This window comes from Rattus norvegicus, chromosome 9, assembly GCF_036323735.1.
Source record: "Rattus norvegicus strain BN/NHsdMcwi chromosome 9, GRCr8, whole genome shotgun sequence".
NCBI lineage: Eukaryota > Metazoa > Chordata > Mammalia > Rodentia > Muridae > Rattus > Rattus norvegicus.
Genome location: NC_086027.1, coordinates 101,563,925 through 101,587,186, shown reverse-complemented (window position 1 = coordinate 101,587,186; position 23,262 = coordinate 101,563,925). Strand labels below are relative to the sequence as shown.

At 43.7% G+C, this 23,262-nt stretch overlaps 1 protein-coding gene across 4 annotated transcripts in view; it reads right to left on the bottom strand.

Moving 5' to 3' along the window:
* The window catches only part of Farp2 (FERM, ARH/RhoGEF and pleckstrin domain protein 2), a 108,032-nt gene that overhangs the window by 21,906 nt on the left and 62,864 nt on the right, over nt 1-23,262 (bottom strand). For all 4 annotated transcript variants that reach the window (XM_039083771.2, XM_039083770.2, NM_001108233.2 and 1 more), the window contains 4 exons: nt 22,809-22,972; nt 22,434-22,502; nt 21,456-21,513; nt 19,236-19,491 (listed from right to left, as the gene is read on the bottom strand). In XM_039083771.2, the coding sequence (XP_038939699.1) occupies nt 19,236-19,491; nt 21,456-21,513; nt 22,434-22,502; nt 22,809-22,972 (547 nt within the window). The remainder of the gene's footprint in view (nt 1-19,235; nt 19,492-21,455; nt 21,514-22,433; nt 22,503-22,808; nt 22,973-23,262) is intronic.

Below are 23,262 nucleotides of genomic sequence, written 5' to 3'. Positions count from 1 at the left end.
TCCTATTGGTTTTTCATATCAAAGTAACGACAATTTAACCCTTTTCCTTTTTAAAATAGCACTTGCTTTTGTGTAGACTAGAAATGTTAGCCTATGTCCTAAGAGACTAATGATGAGGCATAATTCAATGGAACTTCTTTAGGAGGCTGAGGCAGGAGGATCATGAATTTAAGGCTAGCCTGCACTACCCAGTGACATTATGTCACAAATTGAAAGAAAGAAAGAAAGAAAGAAAGAAAGAAAGAGAGAAAGAGAGAGAGAAAGGAAGGAAGGAAGAAAGGAAGGAGGAAAGAAAGAAAGGAAGGGAGAAAGAAAGAAAAAGAAGGAAGGAATTCCTTAACTTCTTAGCAGAGGATTCTCATATTTTCTACAGAAATCAACAATTATTAAATACCAGAATTTAAAAATACATTTAAAACGGGACTTCTGATTAAGACAGGCTTTCTGCTCAGGCCTCAAACTCACTATGTAACTCCACATCCTCTTGTCTCCACATCTTAAATGCTCAGATTACAGCACCATATTCCAAATGGCATTAATAGGATAAATTTAAATGCTACTTTGAAACTATTAAAGATGAAAATTTACCTTACATTTCCAGGTGAAAAGTATTTAAACACTGACACGACCACCGTCTCTGTGATTACTAAGTACCTGCTGTGTACCCCTCCCTGTCTCTGTGATTACTAAGTACCTCCTGTGTACCCCTCCCTGTCTCTGTGATTACTAAGTACCTGCTGTGTACCCCTCCCTGTCTCTGTGATTACTAAGTACCTGCTGTGTACCCCTGTCTCTGTGATTATTAAGTACCTGCTGTGTACCCATCTCTGTTAAGTACCTGCTGTGTACCCCTGTCTCTGTGATTATTAAGTACCTGCTGTGTACCCCTGTCTCTGTGATTATTAAGTACCTGCTGTGTACCCATCTCTGTTAAGTACCTGCTGTGTACCCCTGTCTCTGTGATTATTAAGTACCTGCTGTGCACCCCTGTCTCTGTGATTACTAAGTACCTGCTGTGTACCCCTGTCTCTGTGATTACTAAGTACCTGCTGTGTACCCCTGTCTCTGTGATTACTAAGTACCTGCTGTGTACCCCTGGCTGTGAGGATGTTCTACCACCAGACCTCAAGAGCGATGCTTCCAAAGGACGATTCTCACAGTCTGTGGTTAACAGTCCTCAAGTGAGGTCCTCTTTAGTGACTCGTTTATAAGACCAAACCTTGGCTATTTAACTTGCAGCTCCTAAATGAGAGCAGATAGCATGGAGCAGAGCACCCACTCCCTGGACTGGCACAGTCCTCTGGGTAGGGCAGACTAGGTGCAGCAAGCTGGAGCAGAGGAGGTCCTTATTTTCACATTGACAAAGTCAGAGATCTGCAAGGACCCCGCCTGCTGATGTTCTGACAGCATTCGGATAGAACTCTGCTGTGGAGTATTTCATAAGTCATATTTTAAGGCAGGAGAAAACAATGACATAGAAAACCTAGACAATGTTGCTATATGAAAGTTTAACAACCAGTTTATTAAATTTTGTTTTATTACACATTTAGTTGAAACAGGCTAAAAAACATTAATGATTATAAACTTAAACCTGCCACCAAGATGTTCAATCTTTATCTCTTTTATGGGACTCAAAGTGGAGCTGACCTCAATGTTCTGTCCTCAAGAGGGGGTTATTTTTTATGTTGACTACATCCCAAAGATGTACTATTTAAGTTTTACACTCTAAAATTTTTGTGACTGGTAAGTCCATAATTAGTTCCTTTTATAAGATTAAAATTCAGAGAAAAACTAGAACTTATGAATAAATCACATATCACAACTGTACTCTTTAAAATGACAACAGCCATGATGTTTTACATTCAATTATAAACATGTCGAAGTCCCAGTGTTTCCCACAGCATCATTCTCGAAGATATGAAGTCCAGAGCAAGTTCTAGTGGACTGACCAGAAAGTTTCTGGAATACAAAAGTATACACAGAGTATGGGCCAGCCTGTAGCCTTAGCTCTTGGTAAGCCAGCTGCACTGCACAGCAAGGCCCTGCCTCAAAATAAAACCAAGTAGTGCCTCCCGCCCCCAAACCAAACCAGACAAAATAAAAACGGTTACCACAGAGGCAGGAAGGATGGTTTGTGCGCTTTTGGCTCTTCCAGAGGACCCAGGTTTGGTTCCCAGCAATGACATGGTGGCTCTCAACCATCTGTAGCACCAGTTTCTGTGGAGCTGATGCCCTCTTTTGACCTCTGCGGGCACCAAGTGTGCATGCAGTAGTGTGCACATACACATGCAGATAAAATGCTCATACATGAAATAAAAATAAATCTTTTAAAAAGGGTTGCCACTAAATTAGATATTAGTTTTTAGTAGCAGGAGGGGCAGAACATGCAGAAATGGTGCACTTCTAGGATGCCAATAGGATTGGTACTCAGTGAACAGCCAGTGTAAGGGGAATAGCCATCAAGGCAGGAGATGCGACTGCCAACAAACAGACTTTAGCAAGTACCCTACAGAGAAGGAAGATGCTACTTAGGGAGGTATGAGGTTTAGTGCAAACTGCTTTTGGTTCTATGGCACTTAAAACTACTACTTGATTTCACTGTAAACTTTTTCTATTTTATAATAGAATAATGTTAAGTAATCTGGGTCTTGGAATTACTAGATTACTTATCCAGCACTTACAAAATCTTCAAACCTCCAGCAAACACACACACACATGCACACCCACACCCACACGCACGCACACGTGTGTGCGCGTGCACAGGCACACTGCCACTACTACTACCGTCATCAGCACTCTATGAGGAGATACTTTATCAATTAATTGGCAATAAACATGTGACTCTTCTAAATGTGGCAGCTGTGGTGTGTCCTCTAAGATCTATTAGAACAGCAGCCATCTGTCCCTGAAACATGCTTTCAGCTGGATACCCCCATTGTATATAGCATAGTGTGTGTGTGTGTGTGTGTGTGTGTGTGTGTGTGTGTGTGTGTGTGTGTGTCAGAGAGAGAGAGAGAGAGAGAGAGAGAGAGAGAGAGAGAGAGAGAGAGAGAGAGAATGAATGATGAATGAATGAATGTGGTGGGGTGGCTAGTCAGGGTGCTTTCCAGACGTGACAAAGCATGAAGTCAATGCCATTCAGGTTTTGCAACTCAGTGTTTTCCTGACATAAAGGCAATTACCCTAGAAGTTCTTCTGTTAAAATCTGCCTCAACGTTAAGACACTGTTTTGCAGACAGGCTCCAGATGTAGCTCAGGTGTCCTCAGAACTCCCTGATCTGCATCCATTTCCTGAGTACTGGAATTATGGGTGTAATGGGCACATTTGAATGCACGGCTAAACGAGGTTTTAAGAACTCTTAAAGTACCACACGCCAAGTTTTAGGTGCTATAGAACATGCCACCTTAATCAACATTTCACTAAAGAATCAATCTTAAGTATTTGTCCTCTAATCAGAAGCGGCGAGAGTGAATGGCATAGCTCAGAGCCACAGGAGCCCCTATACGTCCTTTGCCTCTAGTTCTTGGTGCATATGCCCCAGACAATGTTCAGCTTTCCTGCTGTTGTGTGAAGATCAGTCTTTCAGCTGTGGATAAGGGATTCTTCTGTTCCTTGAGATGGAGAGGCATGGCAAGCAGCCACGTTTCCCTAAAACCCTCCATGTGTTCAAGGGCAGCTCCAACTACGTGGGCTGCGGGTAGGGAGTGGCATTTATCCTCAGAGCTGCAAGTTCCAAACCTGCCTTCACCTGACTCTTAACACTTACTTCAAACTCTCAACAGTGGGCATTTTTTATAAGTGGATTATTCCTTAAAACTTCTCAAAATACATCTGATAATTCTTGAAATGTTATCGAAAATGCAGTCTTATACTTCTTACCTTCACGTTTTCCTTCAAGAAGCTGTTTCTGTTCATCTAACTAGAGATGGAGGATGATGAAAAAGAACTTCACATTTAGAGGGGAAAGAAAATCAACTTTTATTTCATACCTTTATGCTCTCTTTTTAAAAATTCTTTAATAAAACACTCTTGAACATGTTTGTCTAACAGTAAAGGAACATGTCAACTCAGATGTAGCAAAACTGAAGGTCAACTTAACTTGAAGGTCAAGTTGAAGGTTAATTTGAGAGTAAGAGGCACAAGGATGAGAAACTCTGGCTTGAATAGTAGATTGCTAATTTCAGAAAGAAAACCAGCCCACAGACTGACTGTTTAATGGGAACGGGCAAAGGTGCGTTTGATGAGTTAGCACACATTGTTTCTGGCTTTGCTACTAGACTAATTCATGACTCACGTTTACATACAGAACTGGTTTAAAAACAAGTTAATAGCTCACCTCCCTATCTTGATAAGGAAATAAAGAGGACAAAGCCATTCTTCCCTGGTAGTCACTTTGGCTTCATGATTCAACAGTGCAGAGAGAACTCTGTGTCAGCCCACCAGTCTGACGGCTCAGAGTCAGCTTTTGGCTCCTCCTCACAGCACCCTCAGGCACCCAGCAGATATTAGTCCAGCTCCATGGTCTCCTCAGGAAGCACACCATGCTCTCCTCCTCTCTGTGTAGGTGTGACAGGCCTACTACCAGGATTTGGGAACGGCCATCAACTGCCAAATCAACTTGGAACTTCACAGCCCCAGTGTCAACCTCCTGGTGTTTTAGTGAGGTAACTGTGATGGTGTGTGTGGCTCTGAACTACTAAATACTTTGCTCGCCACAGTCTTACAAGGAGATGGGACCTGAAGGGAAACTGATGAAGCTGCATAACCACTGAAGTAGCTGGATCTTCCTTCAGGCTGTCACAGAATCAGACTGAGGCAACAGATTAAGCTGAAGGCAGGCTCCACTTGAGAAGAAGGGGATCAGTTACAAACTGGCCACGGACAAGAACAGGCCCACGTGTATGACTTCACTTGAGACTCATTATCTGAATGAGCAAAGAATGGGTGATCATAGGATTACCTTGTACAAGGTCAGAATTCCCAATGAGACATGGATGAATGCCTGGTAAGTGCACCCAGGGGACAGCAGAAGAGGAGGAGGGGGAGGAGGGAGAGGAGGGAGGAGAGGAGGAGAGGAGGAGGGGGAGAGTCAAGGTAAGATACTTCCCAGGCTGTGCGGTTTACTTTTGTACATGGACAGGTGGAATAGGAGTTGGTTATTTTTGTTTTAATAAAACTGATTTATTTTGTGTTGGGTTTAGGGGTATAGCTTAGTTGTAGGACATTTACCTAACATGTGTGATGAAGTCCTAAATTCTAGCCCCAGGACTATAAAAACCAAAACCAAAACCAAAAGCAAACAAAAAACCAACAAGGTCTGGAGAGATGGTTCAGAGGTTAAGAGCATTGACTGCTCTTCTAGAGGTCTTGAGTTCAATTCCCAGCAACCACATGGTGGCTCACAACCGCCTGTAATGGGACCTGGGTGCTCTTCTGGTGTGAAGGCATACAGAAACAAAAACCCTGCTGCCCAATGTTTGGTCACTCTGTGAACCTCAAGATTGTGTTGTTGACTGAAAAAATATGTTTCTAGTTCTGGCTTGGCTCTAAGCACACACTTTAATCCCTCTGGCTGGAATACAGACATGCCCTGGGTACACACCTTTAATCCCAAACAGTAAAGTTTGTGTGTAGAAGGAAGCATTGGTGTTGAAAGTGATGTCTGAGTGGCAGACAAAGTGATGACTCATAGAAAGATTTGACAGACTAGAATATGCTCAACTCTCTTTGAGAAGAGAGGATAAGGGAAGCTACTGGAGGGGCAGTGCAGTGAGGTGGGCAGTTATACTGGGAACAGTTATAGAAACAGGCTGCAGAGAGAGAACAAGCTACATATAGGAGAAGACGGAATGAACCAGAAAAGAGAAGAGAAAAAGCTAAGAAAAGAAAAATCAAGCTGTCACCCGGACTACTGGCCTCTGATACGATGTCATTACCATCGTTACTGCAGCTACAGTGAGCCAACCTATGTAAGCACCACTGTGCTGCTTGCTGCTCAGGAGCCAATGGAAGAGACATTGGTGAAGGGTTATACAAGAAGGCACCTATTTCAAGGGTTAACTTAATTGCGAAATGATCTGCAACCTATATAAATCAAAATTCTTTAGAGGGAAAGAAAGCTAAAAAGCCCATTTAAAAATTCATAGTAAATTTCCTCATTTTATTGAATAAACAATTAAAAATTGTCAGTACATATCTGTAAATGTATAAATGGTAATTTCAATGGAGAACAAGTTTTATAAGTACCACAAAACAGACAACACAAGTGTCTCTTTAAAGCACAAGTCCAAATGCATAAAGAAGTCCCGGCTCCACTTCGTTGCACAGTGAATACATGTGCTTTCATCCAAATGACACAGCCTGTGCACTAGTGGACCACTGCTAGTGGCATTAGCTACTGCATGGGAAAGGTGACAGTGTTGTCCTAAGACAAGAGCCAAGTGAGACCAGGGCAGATGCAATTCCACGGACTCGGGAACAGACCGGTATACCTACTGAATACTAACGCTGACTGTGAAGTAACTGTTGTAGTGATGGACTTGCTGTGTTCCAGGGCTGCAGGAACAAGTGTACCTTGAGGATATACAGTACTTATCAACATCAGCTGGCACATCAACATGTAAGAGTTAAGAACATGCGTGTGCACATTGTTGTGTTGTCATGACCACAGTGTGGATGATACAATATAATCATTACTCAGGTAGAACATCGGAGACTGCATGACAAAATGGAAATACACCTGTGCACTAAAGCCATCAGAAAGAGTGGGGTCATGGGGCACGTCAATAATGATGACAGTGATGTAATCAACACATCTACAAGTTCTCACAGCACATTCCTGGATGTGCTAGTGCCCATTCCTTGGTCGCCTGTGCTAAATAAAATACAAATGCTAATGAAAACAGTGCATTCTAATCTATGCCAGCTCGGACAATGCCTCTGCCATATAAAAAGTTGCACACCATTACCTGATGGATTAAAAGATTATGCGGTGCAGAACATTGCACATAGACAGTCTTGTTACTGTGTAATTCTGTTGTTATTCTTCAAATATTGATAGTGGCTTATATAAAATATTGAGACTTTGGGAACTTAGAAGCAGAGCATGTTGTTAGTGGTGGACTTAATGGTCAGGACAGAAGCTGCTTGATGACAGCCTTGCACTACAGGGGACAGCTGCAGGGTTTTGTCCTATCACTACCGACATGCTGGCTATGTGGATGGACTTGACCACTGCTACTTTGCATCATGGACACACTGGGTCCTGTAGTGTGAGTTATCTTGTTCACCTAGGCCTTTAAAGGATCTTTAATTCCTAGTTAACTAGCCCTTTAAAAAGCCTTAGCTGTTAGAATTGCTTGACCCTATGACCTTCAGTGTTGGTTGCCTCTTGGGTTTCTGGGAACAGGACAGGATATAAACAGCCAGCTGAGGCTGAAGGGAAGGGAGTAGCAGAGAGAGAAGAGAAGGCAGTTGGTGGAGAAGACATTGTTAGGAGATAGCTGAGCCAGGAGAAGTTGAGCTGAGCAGATAGGCTGTAACAGTTGTTACAGCTTGGAGCTGCTAATATTGGGGACACTGGGAGAAGGAACTGTTTAAGCAGACTGATGGGGAACTGAGGGAGGAATGGTTGGGAGAAACATTTGAAGGGGCTGGGTTGGAAACTGGGAAGAGGGCTGGCAGGGAATTAAGAGAACTTGTTACTGTTCTAAAACATCCATTTTGCAAGTGGTGGCCAACATGGGGCAAGGCAGAATGGAAGGTTTGCCTTCAAGTGCCTTAGGAAAGGCAGAAAAGGAGAGATAGATACTTCCCTTCAAAAAGCTGATGGGGTGTTTGCTGAGGCTGCTGTTGTGTTTTTTTCTCCCTTTCTTCATTTCAGGATATTTTGTTTATAAAACATGTTGAAAGACAGGCTGAGCAACTAGAGAAAAACACAGAAACGGAGAAGCTTGGGAATCAAAACATGGAAGAAATGGGAAAGCAAGGCCATTCCTTTCTCCTGAAAAAGAAACAGAGCTGGCTGTGCAGCTGGAGAAACAGAGAGTAAGGCAGACAAACTTGAAAAACATCAAAGATGCGAACAAGGAGAACAGATAGGTTCATTCCCGATGGCTGAAGCAGAGAGCAGGTTCTCCAGGTAGAAAGAGGCGGAGGAACTATGTCAGAGGGCAGTCAAGTCAAAGAAATGGGAAGGCAGGATGGTCAAGAAGCCAGGGATTTTGGAACAGCACAACAGAATGAGAGGAATTAATACAGGGACGGGCCAGGTGACAGGTGAAGGTTGGCATGCTGACATAGAAGAACAGGCTCAATTTGAAGAAGGAATCACAGAACTATTTCTTTGGCAGCTTAAGAGCTTGGGACAAAGTCCACATCCTTTACAAAAATTATACAAGGTTCAGGGGAAGCGTTCACTGACTTTTCAGAAATATTAGTTGCAGCTGTGAATAAAGCTATATCAGATCCTGAAATGAGACTGGTGCTAATGAAGACCTTGGCACCTGAAGGTGCAAATATGGAATGCATGAAGGTTACTAGGCCATTAATGCAAGGGCGGGACCTACAGAGGAGTGGGTCAGGGAGACAACTGATAATGGTTCTAGTGTGTATAATACCATAATTGGGCAAGCCATAGCTAAAGGTTTTAGATCTTAAAACACACAGTGCTTTAACTGTAGAGAATATGATCATTTGTAAAGAGACTGTGACCAAGTCACTCAAGGTTTCAGACCTCAAATGCCCAGAGATTTAATTGTGAGAAATATAGTAATTTGTAACAAAATTGTGAACAAGGCTCTCTAAAGGAAATGGTTTTCTAAATGTGATCCAGAAAGAAGGCCTAGGCTTCTAGGGATGGGATGTGCAGGCAATGTGACAAGGGTTGCCAGGGGACCATTGAGGGTAGGTCCAGGAAAGATAGGCATCCAATGTCTTGCCATTAGAAAGGGAAATGGAGGTCTTGCAGCAAAAAGTATGAGCTGCCTGCCTTTCGTCACTCAGTACATAACAGCAGACAGAAAAACTTCACTAAGTGAGTATTGCTGCTCTCATACACGTACTGCAGGCAGTGTGGCTCTAGACTTGGCCATAGAAAACATCTTAGACTACCCTCCAAAACTCTTTATTGTAAAATAACTACTGGATTGTGAGGTCCTCTGCCCTAGGCACAGAAGAAATGGCCTTGGCAAGGAACAGTTTGGCTTCCCAAGGATTCATTGTATATCCAGGAATTATAGATGAAGATCTCAAAGGAGAAATTAAAACAGTGACTTATGTAAAAAGAGAGATGCATTTTAACACAGGCTTGCTCAGCTGTTACTGTTTCCCTGTGTCATCAATGAATAAAGAGATATGCAAGTTAACACGGACAGGATGGCTCAGTTGCTGTTAATGATCAGTTGCAAATGAATGACATTTAAATAAAAAGGTTTAGTGGATACATTAAATATATCCACCAAATATAAATACCATTTCACGAAAATCCTGGAATTCAGAATGGCTACATTCTGGACTTATACTTTGTTTCTAGAAACTGGAAAATTATCTTGGATAAAATAAAGTGGGTAATGGGTTAAGGTCAAATAGGAAAGTTAAGGCCTTACGTAGCTGATATAACTATAAATTAATGGGGATAAGATCTATTAGAGCAGTGGGGAACTCAGATTAATATTCCCTTCATAGCAGAGACAAATCCTAAAATAAGGGGTGAAATGGAAGATGCTTTGGGGGAAGGTATTGAAAAATGTCACCCAGAATAACTATGAACTGTGTAGGTTGTCCAAAACCAGGACACAACAGGGATTTAGTTTCCAAAGTTATAAGGGGATGGGAGTGCTGCTGAAATTATACCAATGATTCTGCCCTTAAAATGGTTGACTAACAAGCCTATGTCAGTAGAGCAATGACTCTCAGGAAAAAGTAAAGGCATTTGAGCAGCCGGTACAAGAGTGGCTGGAGGCTCAACAGATAGAAGAGTTCATGAGCCCATAGAATTCCCCTGTATTTGTTATAAAAAAGAAATTGGGGAAATGGGCAGTGTTGATAGACTTCAGAGCAGCGAACAGAGTAACCCAGCCAATGGGTATGTTATAGCCTGGATTCCTTTACCTTCTTTATCACCCAAGGCATGGCTTATGATAGCGACTGATGGAAAAGACTGCCTTTTGACCATCCCCTTGCAAGAGTAGGATAAGGAAAATTTGCTTTCACAGCACCTACTTATAATAATGTTGAGGGCCATGCAAAAGGCACAGCAAAAGAGCTTTAGATCTCAGGGAATGCAGCCTGCCCACCCATTAGCACAACTAAGATGGCTGTGCCTCAGAGAGGGAGAGGCCTGAGGACTAGGACTACACGTCCTCAAGACAGCATGCGCTGTGGAGCATAGCTCTGCTTGTTGTCATATCCCACCCAATCTATGGGTTGTATGAAAATCCTACAGGGGCCTTGAGCCTCTCACTGGGCAGTGCCAATGGCACTCACAATAATAGTGATTGATCTCTGTCAAGCATTGCTGCTGGAGCAGATTAATGATTCAGAAAGGCCTTAGGAGATGTAGACTGTTGTCTGTTAGTAATCCCCACCACCCTTGGAAAGGGTTTGGAGGTGGAGACTGTTAGTGAGGTTAAGATGTTTTTGCTAGTGGCTTTGAATAGAAAATCATCTTGAGGAACAATTTAAAGTTCAGCAAGGCACACAGTTAATAGCTGAGCTGTGGATTTTCAGGGAACAAGAACAGTGGCAGCCCAACTAGCACTAGCTAAAGAGCCTCCCTTCTACAGCTGGGCAAAGTAATGATTAATTTCTTGCATCTATTTTTGCCCTCAGCTTCCTGATATGACTTAATAAAAAACTGTTAATGAGTAGACATGCATCCTGAGCATTTAGAATAGAAAGAACTGTTTTTTATATAAAGATCAGATTTGTGATTCTTTTAAGATTTTTATCACAATACTTTTTAAGGTACAATAATTGATCCTTTCATTGTAACTGCAAATTGCAGTCTGACAGTAAGAGAAACTGACTGAGAAAATGACCTTGATTGCTTATATTTTGTTAACTTATAACACGTTACTTAGTCATGAATATGGATTCTTGGAAATAATTTGGGTCTTTTTGACCCAGAGGATGTAAAACATTTGATCACTTGAGGGTACTGGGGAATATGATTTTTTACATATACTCGTTGTAATCAATCACTAACTAGAAGAAAAATGGGAGTGTAACCACATTGTGACTTTTGTACTGTTTGAAAGGCTTTGCTGGGATGTATAAGCTGTGGGTAAAAAAATAAAGTTGTTGGTGCTCTGCTCCATCCATCAAATGTATGTGTATGTATGTATATGTGTGTGTATGTAAAGTGGTTGGCACTTTGCTCTATCCATCAAATATGTATGTATGTATGTACGCACGTATGTATGTGTATATATATATAAAATGTATATATGTAAGATATGTAAGTGGTTGGAGCTTGTTGAACCTTGTTTCATCTACTCTGTGTGTGTGTGTGTGTGTGTGTGTGTGTGTGTGTGTGTGTGTGTGTGTGTGTGTGTGATTGTGATTCTTTCTTGCTGGCCGCAGAAAATATTTCATTGGCCCCAGAGAATCAAGCTTTGTTCCCTCAAAAAACAAAACAAAACAAAACAAAACCAAACCCAAAACCAAAACCAAAAAGTCTGCTGAGTGATCAATTGCCTGATTCTACACCCTGCTTCAGTTTACCCTGGATGTTGAAGTTGGCCTTAGACATAATAATGTTCAACCTGTTAAAGGGTACCAGTGGAAAGTTCTTCCACAAGGAATGCTAAATAGTCCAAGGAAGTGACAGTCAAACTTTTATGTCTGGCTTAAGTGAACGGTATAGTGAAGTGTTTGTATCTGGCTTTGAGTGAAATGTTTCAGCAAAATCTTTGCTATGTTTGGGTTAATCAGTAGAGGCTGAAAAATCTTTTTGAGACAGTCTGGGTCTTGAAGAAATGTTGTCTCCCTGAGAACCCTGCACTCCCTGCTATGTGAGAGCTTGCAGATGCACAAATCTTGGTCCTAAGACACTCCTGGTAAACCAGGGGTTCTTACTTTTGATTAAGGCTCAGAGACATGGGGTTCTAGAAAAAACTGTGGATTTAAATCAGCCTATATACTATAAGAATGTGAAAATATCAGAATGGAAGTCAGCAAATATTTTGTGTTGGGCACATGGATTTGTTTCTATTTCACAGGCTAGCCACAAGCACAAGGGACTGAGATTGGGTGCACTGTCTGCTCTCATGGGCCACACGGGCAAGATGACTGTGGTTGTGGAGCCTTTCCCATCCCCAGTTAACTTTGTATGATATGTGAATGGAAGACCTGGAGTAAGCTAGCCAAGGGTCAGTCTTCCCAAGAAGGCCAAACCCTTCTACTCCTTTGCAAAATAAGGGTTTGGCATCTTCATAAGCCTCTCTACTTTGGCACCTACAGCCAACGCCAATCATAAGTCCAGCTCTATGTCAATATTCAGTACAACAATTGCTAGAAATAGTTCATAGGCAATTTTCTCAATCCATTACTTATTATATGGATGTAAATTTGTTGGCTGATTCTAATGCAAATATTTTAGAGAAAACGTTTGGTAAAACAGAAAGTATTTTTGCCTTGTTGGGGCTTGCAAATTGCTTCTGAAAACACAGAGAGGAGATTCTATCTACAATCCAGCTTACAAAATAAGAACAAAAATTCAACCACAGAAGAGATCAGTTGCAAACTCTTAACAATTTCAAAGATTAATAGGAGATATTAAGTGGCTATAGCTCACCACTGAATTAACTACTCAAGAGTTAAGTAATTTGTTTTGTTACAGTTGATTGAGCTACCATACAAGGTAGTTCAAGACAATTAACAAAGGAAACAGAGAAAGAGTTAACTTTAGTAGAAGAGGGACTGCAAGATGCATGTGTGAATCTCATAGATCCCAAACTGGATTTTATTTTGGTTATTTTGCCTTCAATTCATTCTCCCACTGGGCTTACTATGCAAAGGGAAGATAGTATTTTAGAATGGATATTCTTAGCACAGAAACAAAGTAAAAACTTAAAGACTTATATAAAAAAAGTTTCTGTGGGTTCGGGCCCCAGCTCCGAAAAAAAGAAAAAAGAAAAAAAAAGTTTCTGGTTTAATTATAAAAGAAGAATAAGTACCCCCTAGGGATAGACTGAATAGTGCTGTTAACTTTAAATTTTCTGAACACTAATGAGAAAGGAAAAACAGCAGCTAAGAGACACTGGGTTATAGAAAAAACTGTGGAATTAAATCAATCTATATACTAAAAGGCTGGGTTCACATCGGAATGGAAGTGTTAGAGACATAGATTTGCCTATATTTCCATGGGAAACCATCAAAACTAATAACGCTCACTGTTGAGCAGGGGAAGTCTTCTGAAAACCTTGGCCACTGACCCAAAAGGAGAGCCTTCCCTTGCAAGCCAGAAAAGCCTGGAGAATAAACATTCATCACCTAACTACTGACAGACCTCAAGCAGGCCTTTGGTCTCCTGTAATACAGAGCTATCCACAGTGCAGAGCAACAGGACTTTAAAACAAACTATGCTGACATCACATCCTGCATGCTCAAGTCTGCAAGCCAGAGGTTCACAGAGATGGGGGTGGAGATTAGGAGACTTCAGCAAGGAACTCCAGAACACAAGGTACTAGAAGATAAGAAAATACAGGAATATAAAAGGTTCAGGAAGCGGTATCCAAGTAACAAGAAAGAGAACCATCACTGTTAGGTTTGTGTCTCAGTTGTGGACATGCTCTTGAGAGATCAACGGAAAGGTCACATCAAACACCTGAGAACCCTGAAAAACACTGGAAAGAGCAGAGAAGCAACAGTCACAACAGTAGCATGGCTACGAGAAATAGCAGCTTCAAAACTGCATAATTAGTAGCAAAAACAAATGGGGGAAAATGTAGTGTAGGGCTTCTGGCCCTTTAAAAAGCCTTAGCTGTTAGAATTGCTTGACCCTATGACCTTCAGTGTTGGTTGCCTCTTGGATTTCTGGGAACAGGACAGGATATAAACAGCCAGCTGAGGCTGAAGGGAAGGGAGTAGCAGAGAGAGAAGAGAAGGCAGTTGGTGGAGAAGACATTGTTAGGAGATAGCTGAGCCAGGAGAAGTTGAGCTGAGCAGATAGGCTACAACAGTTGTTACAGCTTGGAGCTGCTAATATTGGGGACACTGGGAGAAGGAACTGTTTAAGCAGACTGATGGGGAGGGAGGGATGGTTGAGAGAATGTTTGAAGGGGCTGGCCTGGAAACTGGAAGGAGGGCAGGCAGGGAATTAAATGAACTGGTTATTATTCTAAAACAGCTAGCCATTTTACTAGGTCCCCTTTCTACTACTCCTGAAAGACACGAGGACACCTATCAGGGTTGGAGAACTAGTCCGTCTAACAAGGTTCTGGATATAACTAAGGAGACCAAGAGACAGAGCTGTCAACACTGTGTAGCACTTTCATGTCCACCTACTTTGAGGAGCCATTCCAGACCAGCATGTACTGCTCAGAGCTATGCATTCACTTTACTTTCTTCAACCTCAGCACCTTTCCCACTGACCGGTTATGAAGTCCACACCTCAGGCTAGAGACACTGGCCAACACCAGGAGGTGAACAAAAGAAAGGCTTAATGTTCATTCTGGGTTCAGTGGCTTTGGGCCAACTGAAGCTTTTCTAAAGCAAGAGTAACAGGGCAGCTCAAGAACAGTGAAGAGAGGTGTAACTTGTGACAGGACATGGCGCCCTTTGGTTCTCGGCTCAAGCACCTGCATACTATGACCTACCAGGAAGGGGAAGGTCAAGACACTGAGCAGAACTCAGAAGAAGGCACAGCTGATTATGAACACCCTATTACCCATCACCAGTGCTACCAATAGTATATCTGGGAGGCCGCGATGCTGTTTTTGCACCTCTCCCACTGCAGATCATGTGGGGCTATGGACACTGGGAAAAGGGACAGACCCCCACATACCTGGCTGGCCTCCTGAGTACCAGTCTAGGCTTTGGGACCTGAGGCAGTATCACTAGCCTGACTTTCCCTACAAGAAATGCTAAAATAGGATGTGAAATATTCTAATCGAAACCTAACAGGCAGACATAGGAAGCAGATCATGACTTGAATAGATCAAACACTAACTGGCTTGTGGCTGCTTGTTTTGAGACAAATCTCACTATATAGCCTACACCAGCTTTAAACTCAAGGTCCTTCTTCGTCCACTTCCAAAGTGCTTGGATTGCAGGTGTGCCACTATGCCCAACCATGTGAAGGATAACCGGGTAACTTAAGCACATTCTCAGCACTAGGATAGCAGGGAGCTATATCATTTCATACGATAATGAACATGCAGGCTCATGTAACAGAGTACCTTGTGTTCCAGAGACACTTTCAGAATCCTGAGGAGAGGTATAATAAGCACACCAGGGGCTTCTTTAAAGTACCATAGCCCCCAATCAGAAAAGGGAAGTGTGCCAGTAAATCCCTATAATCCCAACACTCTGGGGGTGAAGTCAGGGCTGGGCAGCTTAGTTAGAGCTTGCCTCAGAGTGAGCAGTACAAAGGTGACTGGGGCAGAGCTTGGTGTCAGGCCCAGTGCTTGCCCTGCCGAGAGCTGGTGCTGCTCACAAAGTGTGAAGAGGCAGAGCGGGTGAGGCTGACCATCAGCAGTGCTGAGGGGCGGGGACTGAATGGCAGGACAGGATTGTTGGACTTCTTTTCTTGCTTTTATGTATTTAGATGTCCCCATCCCTCCCTACCTGCCTGCCATGAAAGAACTGACTAAGGAAAGTGAGGTTCCATTAACCAGAAATAAAAAACAACAAAACCTTTTTATAGGAGGTCTAATAGAAGATGGCTGACAACAGAAATCACTGAGAGGAGAGGATGCGATAACTCTGACTTAGAGGAGGTCCTATTCTGTCTGATGGGACAGCCCCTTCCCCTCAGCACTAGCTTTACCATGATGTCACCAGCCTGGTGAAGGCTCAACTCCTACCATACCTGACCTGCTGCCCAGATACTAGGGAGGGCTTCCTAAAAAAAACAAATGAGCCCTGGGTTCAAGGTCCAGCACCTCACAAACTGGATGTGGTGTAGCATGCATGCCCCTAACCCCGGCATTCTAGAGAGGAGGTAGAAGATCAAGACATTTTTGTCTGGAGAGCCAGGGATACAAAGGTCTCAAAAAATCAAACCAACCACCCAAAAAAATCAAGGACAACTTTGTTGTTTTCCTCAGTGTCACTGTTAAGTGGCACTGACAGAGAGGGTGGTCGTGAATACTAAGGTTAGAGAAGGACATTATAAAGGTGGCACATAGTAGATCTCCCCATAACAGGAAGACTTCCTTTAGGAAGGACACACCGGAGTGGCAGCTCTGCTCTAAGCGGTGCTGCCTTATATGCATGGAATGCAGCACCCCACCTCTAAGAGGGGGGACAGGGTAAACAAGAGCAAGCACAGAGCAAGCCCGGGTTGTCTGGACTAATGAAGGAAAGAGACTGTAGTCTACAGGGCTAAGGAAGCTACAGAAATGAGAAGACTACTGGGCGTGGTCCACGGTTCGGGGCGGGAGGGGGGGTGTTGAGCTGTTAGATCCATGTGTTCAAGGCTAGCTTAAGGTGTATGAGTTCCAGGCTAGCCTGGGCTACACAGTAAGACCTTGCCACAAAAAGCAAAAGGAAATAAAACCAGGATACATTTACCCAGAGCATCCTTTCTAGAATCTAACCAATACAACAAGAAGACACAGGTGCCCACAGTGTGTCAGAGACCAGCACAGTTACTCCATTCCAGCACAGAGCCAGAAGCCTCACAAATGAACACAAATGAATGCTTACCATCCCAGAGGAGGCTGGGATGTACCTCCGTGGCAAACCTAGCATGTTCAAGGACCTAGATTCACACCAGGAAAAAAAAGTTATTTCCACAGGACATTCTGAGAAGAAAACAAAACTTTCAATGCCTATTGCACTGCTAGATTAGAGCAGAAAGGACCACCACCAAACCAACCAACCAACCAACCAACCAAGACCCACAGTTGCCCAAACAGACAAATAGAGCCAAATTAGCCAGGGCTGGCTTCACCCCAGCCAGCACTTGTGAGATGAACATCAGCCCTGACCCTCAGAGTACTTGGAACACGTCCAGAGAGTACCCATCAGGGCTACCTTAGCATATACTCACTGGGCCCCCTCACTGCTCTGGGACTGAGCCATGTACTCAACACCATCTATGGGAATCAGCTAGCATTGTATATTGGCCTGCATGTGGAGGTGGCCCCGGGACCTTAGACCCCCTGATGCAACCCAGCATCACTCCTAGAGAGAGAGAGGATTCAAAACCTTGTACATTCTGAAGCACTTCCTATGATCTTATCATTTTAAAGAACTTGCTAAGTTAGCAAAAGAAATCGTCTCCTGCACCAGCTGATATTATGGCCTTCAGAGTTCACTTATGGGCCGAGCTCTACGTGGCTACGACCATATGACCTATTGCACCCATAATGAAGATGAACAGAAGGAAGCAAAGCGACTCACACTCCCACTGTGCTTTTAGTCCAATGTCCCTGCAAGCCTACTCTAAACACAGCACAGCCTTGGCCTCAAGTCAGCAGCAGGGAGAGGCATCACCAAAGTCCCAGGACCACCTACCTCTACATGTAGGAGGCTACGGTCTCCACTGTCCTTCCTGGGGTTAGGATGCTGTCAAAGCAGTCTGCAGGGATTTCATACGCTGCTGGCTGAACAAACTAAACGAAACCTACATGCTAACTCATCATGGGAAGCCTGAGTCATTTTAAAAGCAGCATCAAGGGGCATAACGCAGTCTCCTATAATTGGGCAGAAATCAGAATAACACACAGCCTCCTACAGATGGACAGGAATCAGAACTGCAGAATGTTTGAAATGTGTAGCACCAGGTTTTACTTGAGTTCAAAGCAGGTCTGAGAAGAAGCCAATGCTGCAGAGGCCAATCCATCTGTCACTATAGGAATGGCTGGAAGTGCTCTTCTGTCTTAAGAGTAGATGTGAAGGTTTTAGCATCCCTCACATGAGAGCGTTAATTCCTGGACATTCAAAATAGTATAATCTACCAGTAATTAGAAAAATCCTGACTGTAGAGCATGAAACTTACTCACTTTCTATGTCTGAAGCAAAGGATGCTGATCTCTAAGTATACCAATGGGGGCGAGCATCTGTTTATAAAGGAACTTGGGAGGGGAGGGTCAGAATGGGTTTTTATCTGTCTGCTGTCCTGGAGTGGAACTCTTTAAGTTGGGCTGGAAACTGAAAGGGACTCTCTCCCCACTCGTCTGTGCAAAAGGGTTGCTGAAGAAGAGGCTCGTGTCCAGGGGTGCCTCAGCTTCGGAGTCCCATGAGTCTGAGTCTGTGCTGCTGGAGTGTTCGGCTGTCGTGGGAGGGTAGCTGAGCTGCTCTAATTGGTCAATAATGTCAGAGAACTGGAAGGCTGAGCTGGACTCGGAACGGACAGAGTAGGCTGGGAAGTTGACCATGGAGCTGGCCTCAGACTGATTGGCTGAGCTGGATGTATGCAGAGAAAACCCGCCGTGCAGAGGCATGTTATTGAGGGAACTGTTATCAGACTGGTTGTTCCTAAGGGAGCTAGTTTCTGAAGGACTCAACAGACTCTGCATCAGGCTAGCCTGTGCCTTCACCTCAAACAGCTCTGAGGTGTCTGAGGGATGCACATTGCCATTGAAATCACTTCCTTCCCCAAATTCAAGGTCATCTTCTACGCTCATGTCCACTGCTTCAGTAGAGTATCTATCTGGACTGGACTGCGCAGACTCTGGACCACACAAGGCAGGGGACCCAGTGGACTGCACAGGTAACAGGGACTCCTGAAGAACTAAAGAACTGTAAGGGAAAGAGAATGCCTCAGAGCCTCCAGCAAAGAAAGAGATGTCTGCTGGGTCATCATCTATGAACTCTTCAGACACCTGCAGCTGTGCGCTTGTCAATGTGAAAACAGGGATTCCTCTGAGGCACTGCTGGCCACCCTGGTACTCTCCACTAGGCAAGAAGGAGCCTGCAGAAAATTCATCCTCACTACTGTCATTTTTACAAATAGCTTTGAATCCCCTATTGGTCCTCCCTTTGCTTATGTCTAAAGCATTGAGACTCTGTCCTCTGGGGCAGGCAGAACCATGGCTGTTCACAACACCACAAAACCCAGCACCTGGACCAGGCTGGAGCACAGGGGGTCCAGGGAGATGGGCCGACTGTGTGCTGGGGCCTTCAGATGATGATGGTCTGCTGCTCCTCTCTGCTGCTGTGCTCTTGATGTGGGGAGCCTGGGGATCCACAGGGGAGCTGCTGCTGTCCTTCACACTGGGCAGACCAGGAGAGGACAAAGAAGTAGGGGGTGGATAAAAGGAGGCATTTGCTGAAGACAGGGAGGCAGAAGTTCTCAAGCCATCGGTGAATGAGATGCTCTGGGGGGTCAAAATTAAGAAAAGAAAAAAGGAACATAAAAATTATACAACACTATTACGAATTGGTAAAGTCAATCGGGAAGTACAGATGCTTCCAATATCTGTGTCTTCTTACAACTTTCCTAGAAAGGGCACCTGAGTAGATCCTCCTTTCTAACTGAGGCTTTGGTTTTTGTTTTGAGAGACTCTCACTGTAGTCCTGGCTAGTCTCAGACTCTGGGATTTTAGATGTATGCAATCATGCTGGGCTGACTGCAACCATGCTCTTGCAGCATGATGTGTCATAGTAAAGAGGAGAAGCTGTCATATAGAACCACATGGCATGTAGACAAGGGTTTTGTAGTAGCCCTACTCATCCTAAGTCTATAAGCAAATACATGTTCATCTCTCTACTCAGCTACGGCCACCACTATGGTGTGACACCAGGTGACAGACATTTGCATATAGTCCTTGATCTTGAGTGTTAGATGTTTAACACCGCTAAGGAGTGGGTACACATACCAGTCCACTCCTGAGTGCAGTGGAAGGCTGAAGTCACTGATTAGGATGCCCCTGGCCAACACAGGTGGTGTAAGAGCCCTGGGACATTCTGAAAGTGCTAGAGTGGACCCAAGGATGAGGGAGAAGAGGTTTACAGCTGGATGAGAAAATACTAAGGGGCAGGGAAGTAATCATACCACAGTTACTCATTAAGAAGTTGGCTAGAATAAAATACACCCACATAAAATTGAGTATTTCCAGGGCAACATGTCCATAAGTAATACACCTTGGTGTGTGTGCGAGTGTGTGCGTACGTGCATGTGTGTGCGTGCGTGCGTGCGTGTTACGTCACGGCATAGGAAAAAAAGCAAGTGCTATTGCAGGGGGCCCAGTAACTAGCCTTGTATAAATATAATAGCTGGTCATGATTTAAAATTAATCTGCTTTCCAATGGCTATCATATTGCCTCGGTTTGGTTTGGTTTTGTTTGAAACAGTGTCTTCCATGTAGCTTAGGTAGCCTTGAACCCCTGAGCCTCCTGCCTCAGCCTCAAAAGTGTTGAGATCTAGGTGCCACTCATGACTGGCATATGGCCTCTTCTTAATCACTCAAGCACATTTCTTTATTTTCTCTGGATTTTAAAATAAATTCGGTAACTAAAAGCTTTTAAATGTAACTTTTAGACTATCTTTTAAAATTCAATTATAAGATGGAGACACCCAAGCACTAAGATACAGGGCCCAAAAGATGCTCTTGGAAACCATGCTTAGCATAAATAATAGACAACCAACCAAAATGAGCAAAGTGCACAGCATGAACTACACGCAGGGAACTGGGGCAGCACAAGGAAACAGTCACATAATGGTTCCTGAGAACAGGACTCATGCCTGAGTGTGGGCGTTAATGCAAATACTAACGTGGTAAAAGGCAGACCTACAACACGAATTAGTCACTTATGGCTGAGCATACTGGCATGGAGCAGCTGATATCTCGCTGGGACGTCCCTGCCAAATGTTCTCCTGTGAGGAACCTGTACACATCTATGCTCGTCTTCGCTTTAATAACAGCTATGATCCAGCGAGCACATCAGACTTTGTGAAGCTGTTTCCTGCTTTCTACTTCTATCAGCTTTTAAATCCACTTAGCTCTCCTCCCATTCCTTCACACCTCACAACAGCATAGTGACTGTGTCCAATCACTGGATGCCCCATGCTCCATCTTCTCCAGCGGTCCTTTAAAGTGGCACATCGGTCCAGGAGAGGCTGCAGTGTGTTTAGAAGTCACCTGCACAGCTGTCCTCTAGCGACTGCACCACACCATGACTCATGGTGCAAAGCTCACAGCTCTCTCGCCATCTAGGTTTCATTGTGAAGTCAGAAGTGTGCATTAAGTCATGTGAGCCTTTTTACAATCCTGCAGAGGACTTCTAGAAGAGTACAGCCTGGTAATTAGTACTGCTTATGGTTTCAACCAGAAAGACGAACCTGTTTAGGCAGATCTCCAGTCAGAGTATGAAGAGACGTCCGAGTCTTACTGTGCCGTCTGCAAAACAGAGAAGATGCTGTGAGGCTCACCCTCCTCATCTCCCTGTCTGCCATCATCCCACTCCCAATGCCTCTTCCTAGAACCTCAAGTCTGTACTGCACCCATGAAGTGAGCTCACATGAGAATATGACCAAGATGGGTGGAAGGCTAAAAATGGGCAGAAAAGTGATCAGTCATTAAAGTGGAAAAGAAACCCTAGAGGGACACAGTCTGTCCCTCATGTGAACTTTAAGGTTGCTTACTACACTATCAAGGTTAGAGCTGACTGTCCATGTGACAGGACCTGGGGTCACCTAGGAAACCAGCCTGTGAGGGATCATGTAGCTTCTGGGTATGTGGTGAGAATATGCTGCTTGTGTTACCCTCCTACTGTGAGTGGATCCCTCCCTGAGGGAGCGTCCTAAACCTTGGAGCATGAGCTGAGGGCAGGCATCTGTCGCCCTGCTTCCCTGCTTTGACGTCCCCACTATGATGGACTGAAATCGGGAACTATAAATCAAGTTGGCCCCTCCTCCCTTCAGCTACTTCTGCCAGGTATTTTACCACAGCAAGAGGAGAAAAAGCTAAGACACCATATTAAACCACATACACGGGGTTGGGGATTTGGCTCAGTGGTAGAGCGCTTGCCTAGCAACCGCAAGGCTCTGGGTTCGGTCCCCAGCTCCGGAAAAAAAAAAAAAACACATACACACGAATTACACAGTTTAGAAACTAAACTGGTATCTGTATATGAGCACAATTATCTCCATGAAGACATTACAAGCCCATTTTTAAAAACAAAAACAACGAGGCAGTGGTGGCACTGTGCACATGTGGTATACAGACATGAATGCAGGCAAAATACCCTTACACATAAAATTTTAAATAAAATAGAAATTTTAGAGGTCTACATTTTCTATTAATGCCACAGCATTTACCTTTCGTATGGAATTCTCTTCGTCCCACCGTCTCTGATATAGTCTACCAGTTGTTTCTGAGTTCTTCCACTACAAATAAAGGCTCAGTTAAAACAGAGCAGTAATCCAGAGCATTATCTTCCAGAGTTAGGAACAGAAGTAAGACTGCCCGATGTAAGTAACTCAGTTAAACTTTATAGTAAGGATAGCCAATTTTCTGGGTGGCTTTTGTTAAGTCTATTTTCTCATAGTTTGAATATTTATTTGATTTTTCCTCCTATGTATTCTCCTTCACAAGAATTACTCTTGAATACAATTACCTGCCTAGCGTATGGCACCTCCCTCCCTGTCTCTACCTTTTTCCTGTCCCCAATAGTCAGCTACGGCCAGCCCTACCTGTATCTGAAGGAGGAGCCCCGACTGAAGAAGACAGCTTTTGCCTTTGGCTTAGGCTGGTCAGAGAGTCTGAAAAAGGTGTGGTGTTCTACACATATCTTCCAGAAATTCTTACATTCATCTCTGCTACCCAACAAGAACTCTAACGTGTCCTGGTAGGGCCCCTGGAACAAAATACAAAGGTTCAGGAAGCAAGCCCAATAATAACATAAGTTCTAGAAGCAGATCACACAGCAGCCAGTTTCAGAAATCATGAAGCAGATTCAGGCATGGGGTCACATGCCTTAGATAACTACACATTGCAGTTTTCAGGCTCAAAACAACATGAGAAAGACACTGCTGTTCTAGAAGTGAAATTCTGAGCTCTAAGACAAGTATTTTGAACCTTCTGGTATACATTACCAAGTCACTTTCTAGATTCTTTTACTTTGTCTTAAAATTTTAGGTACGTAGG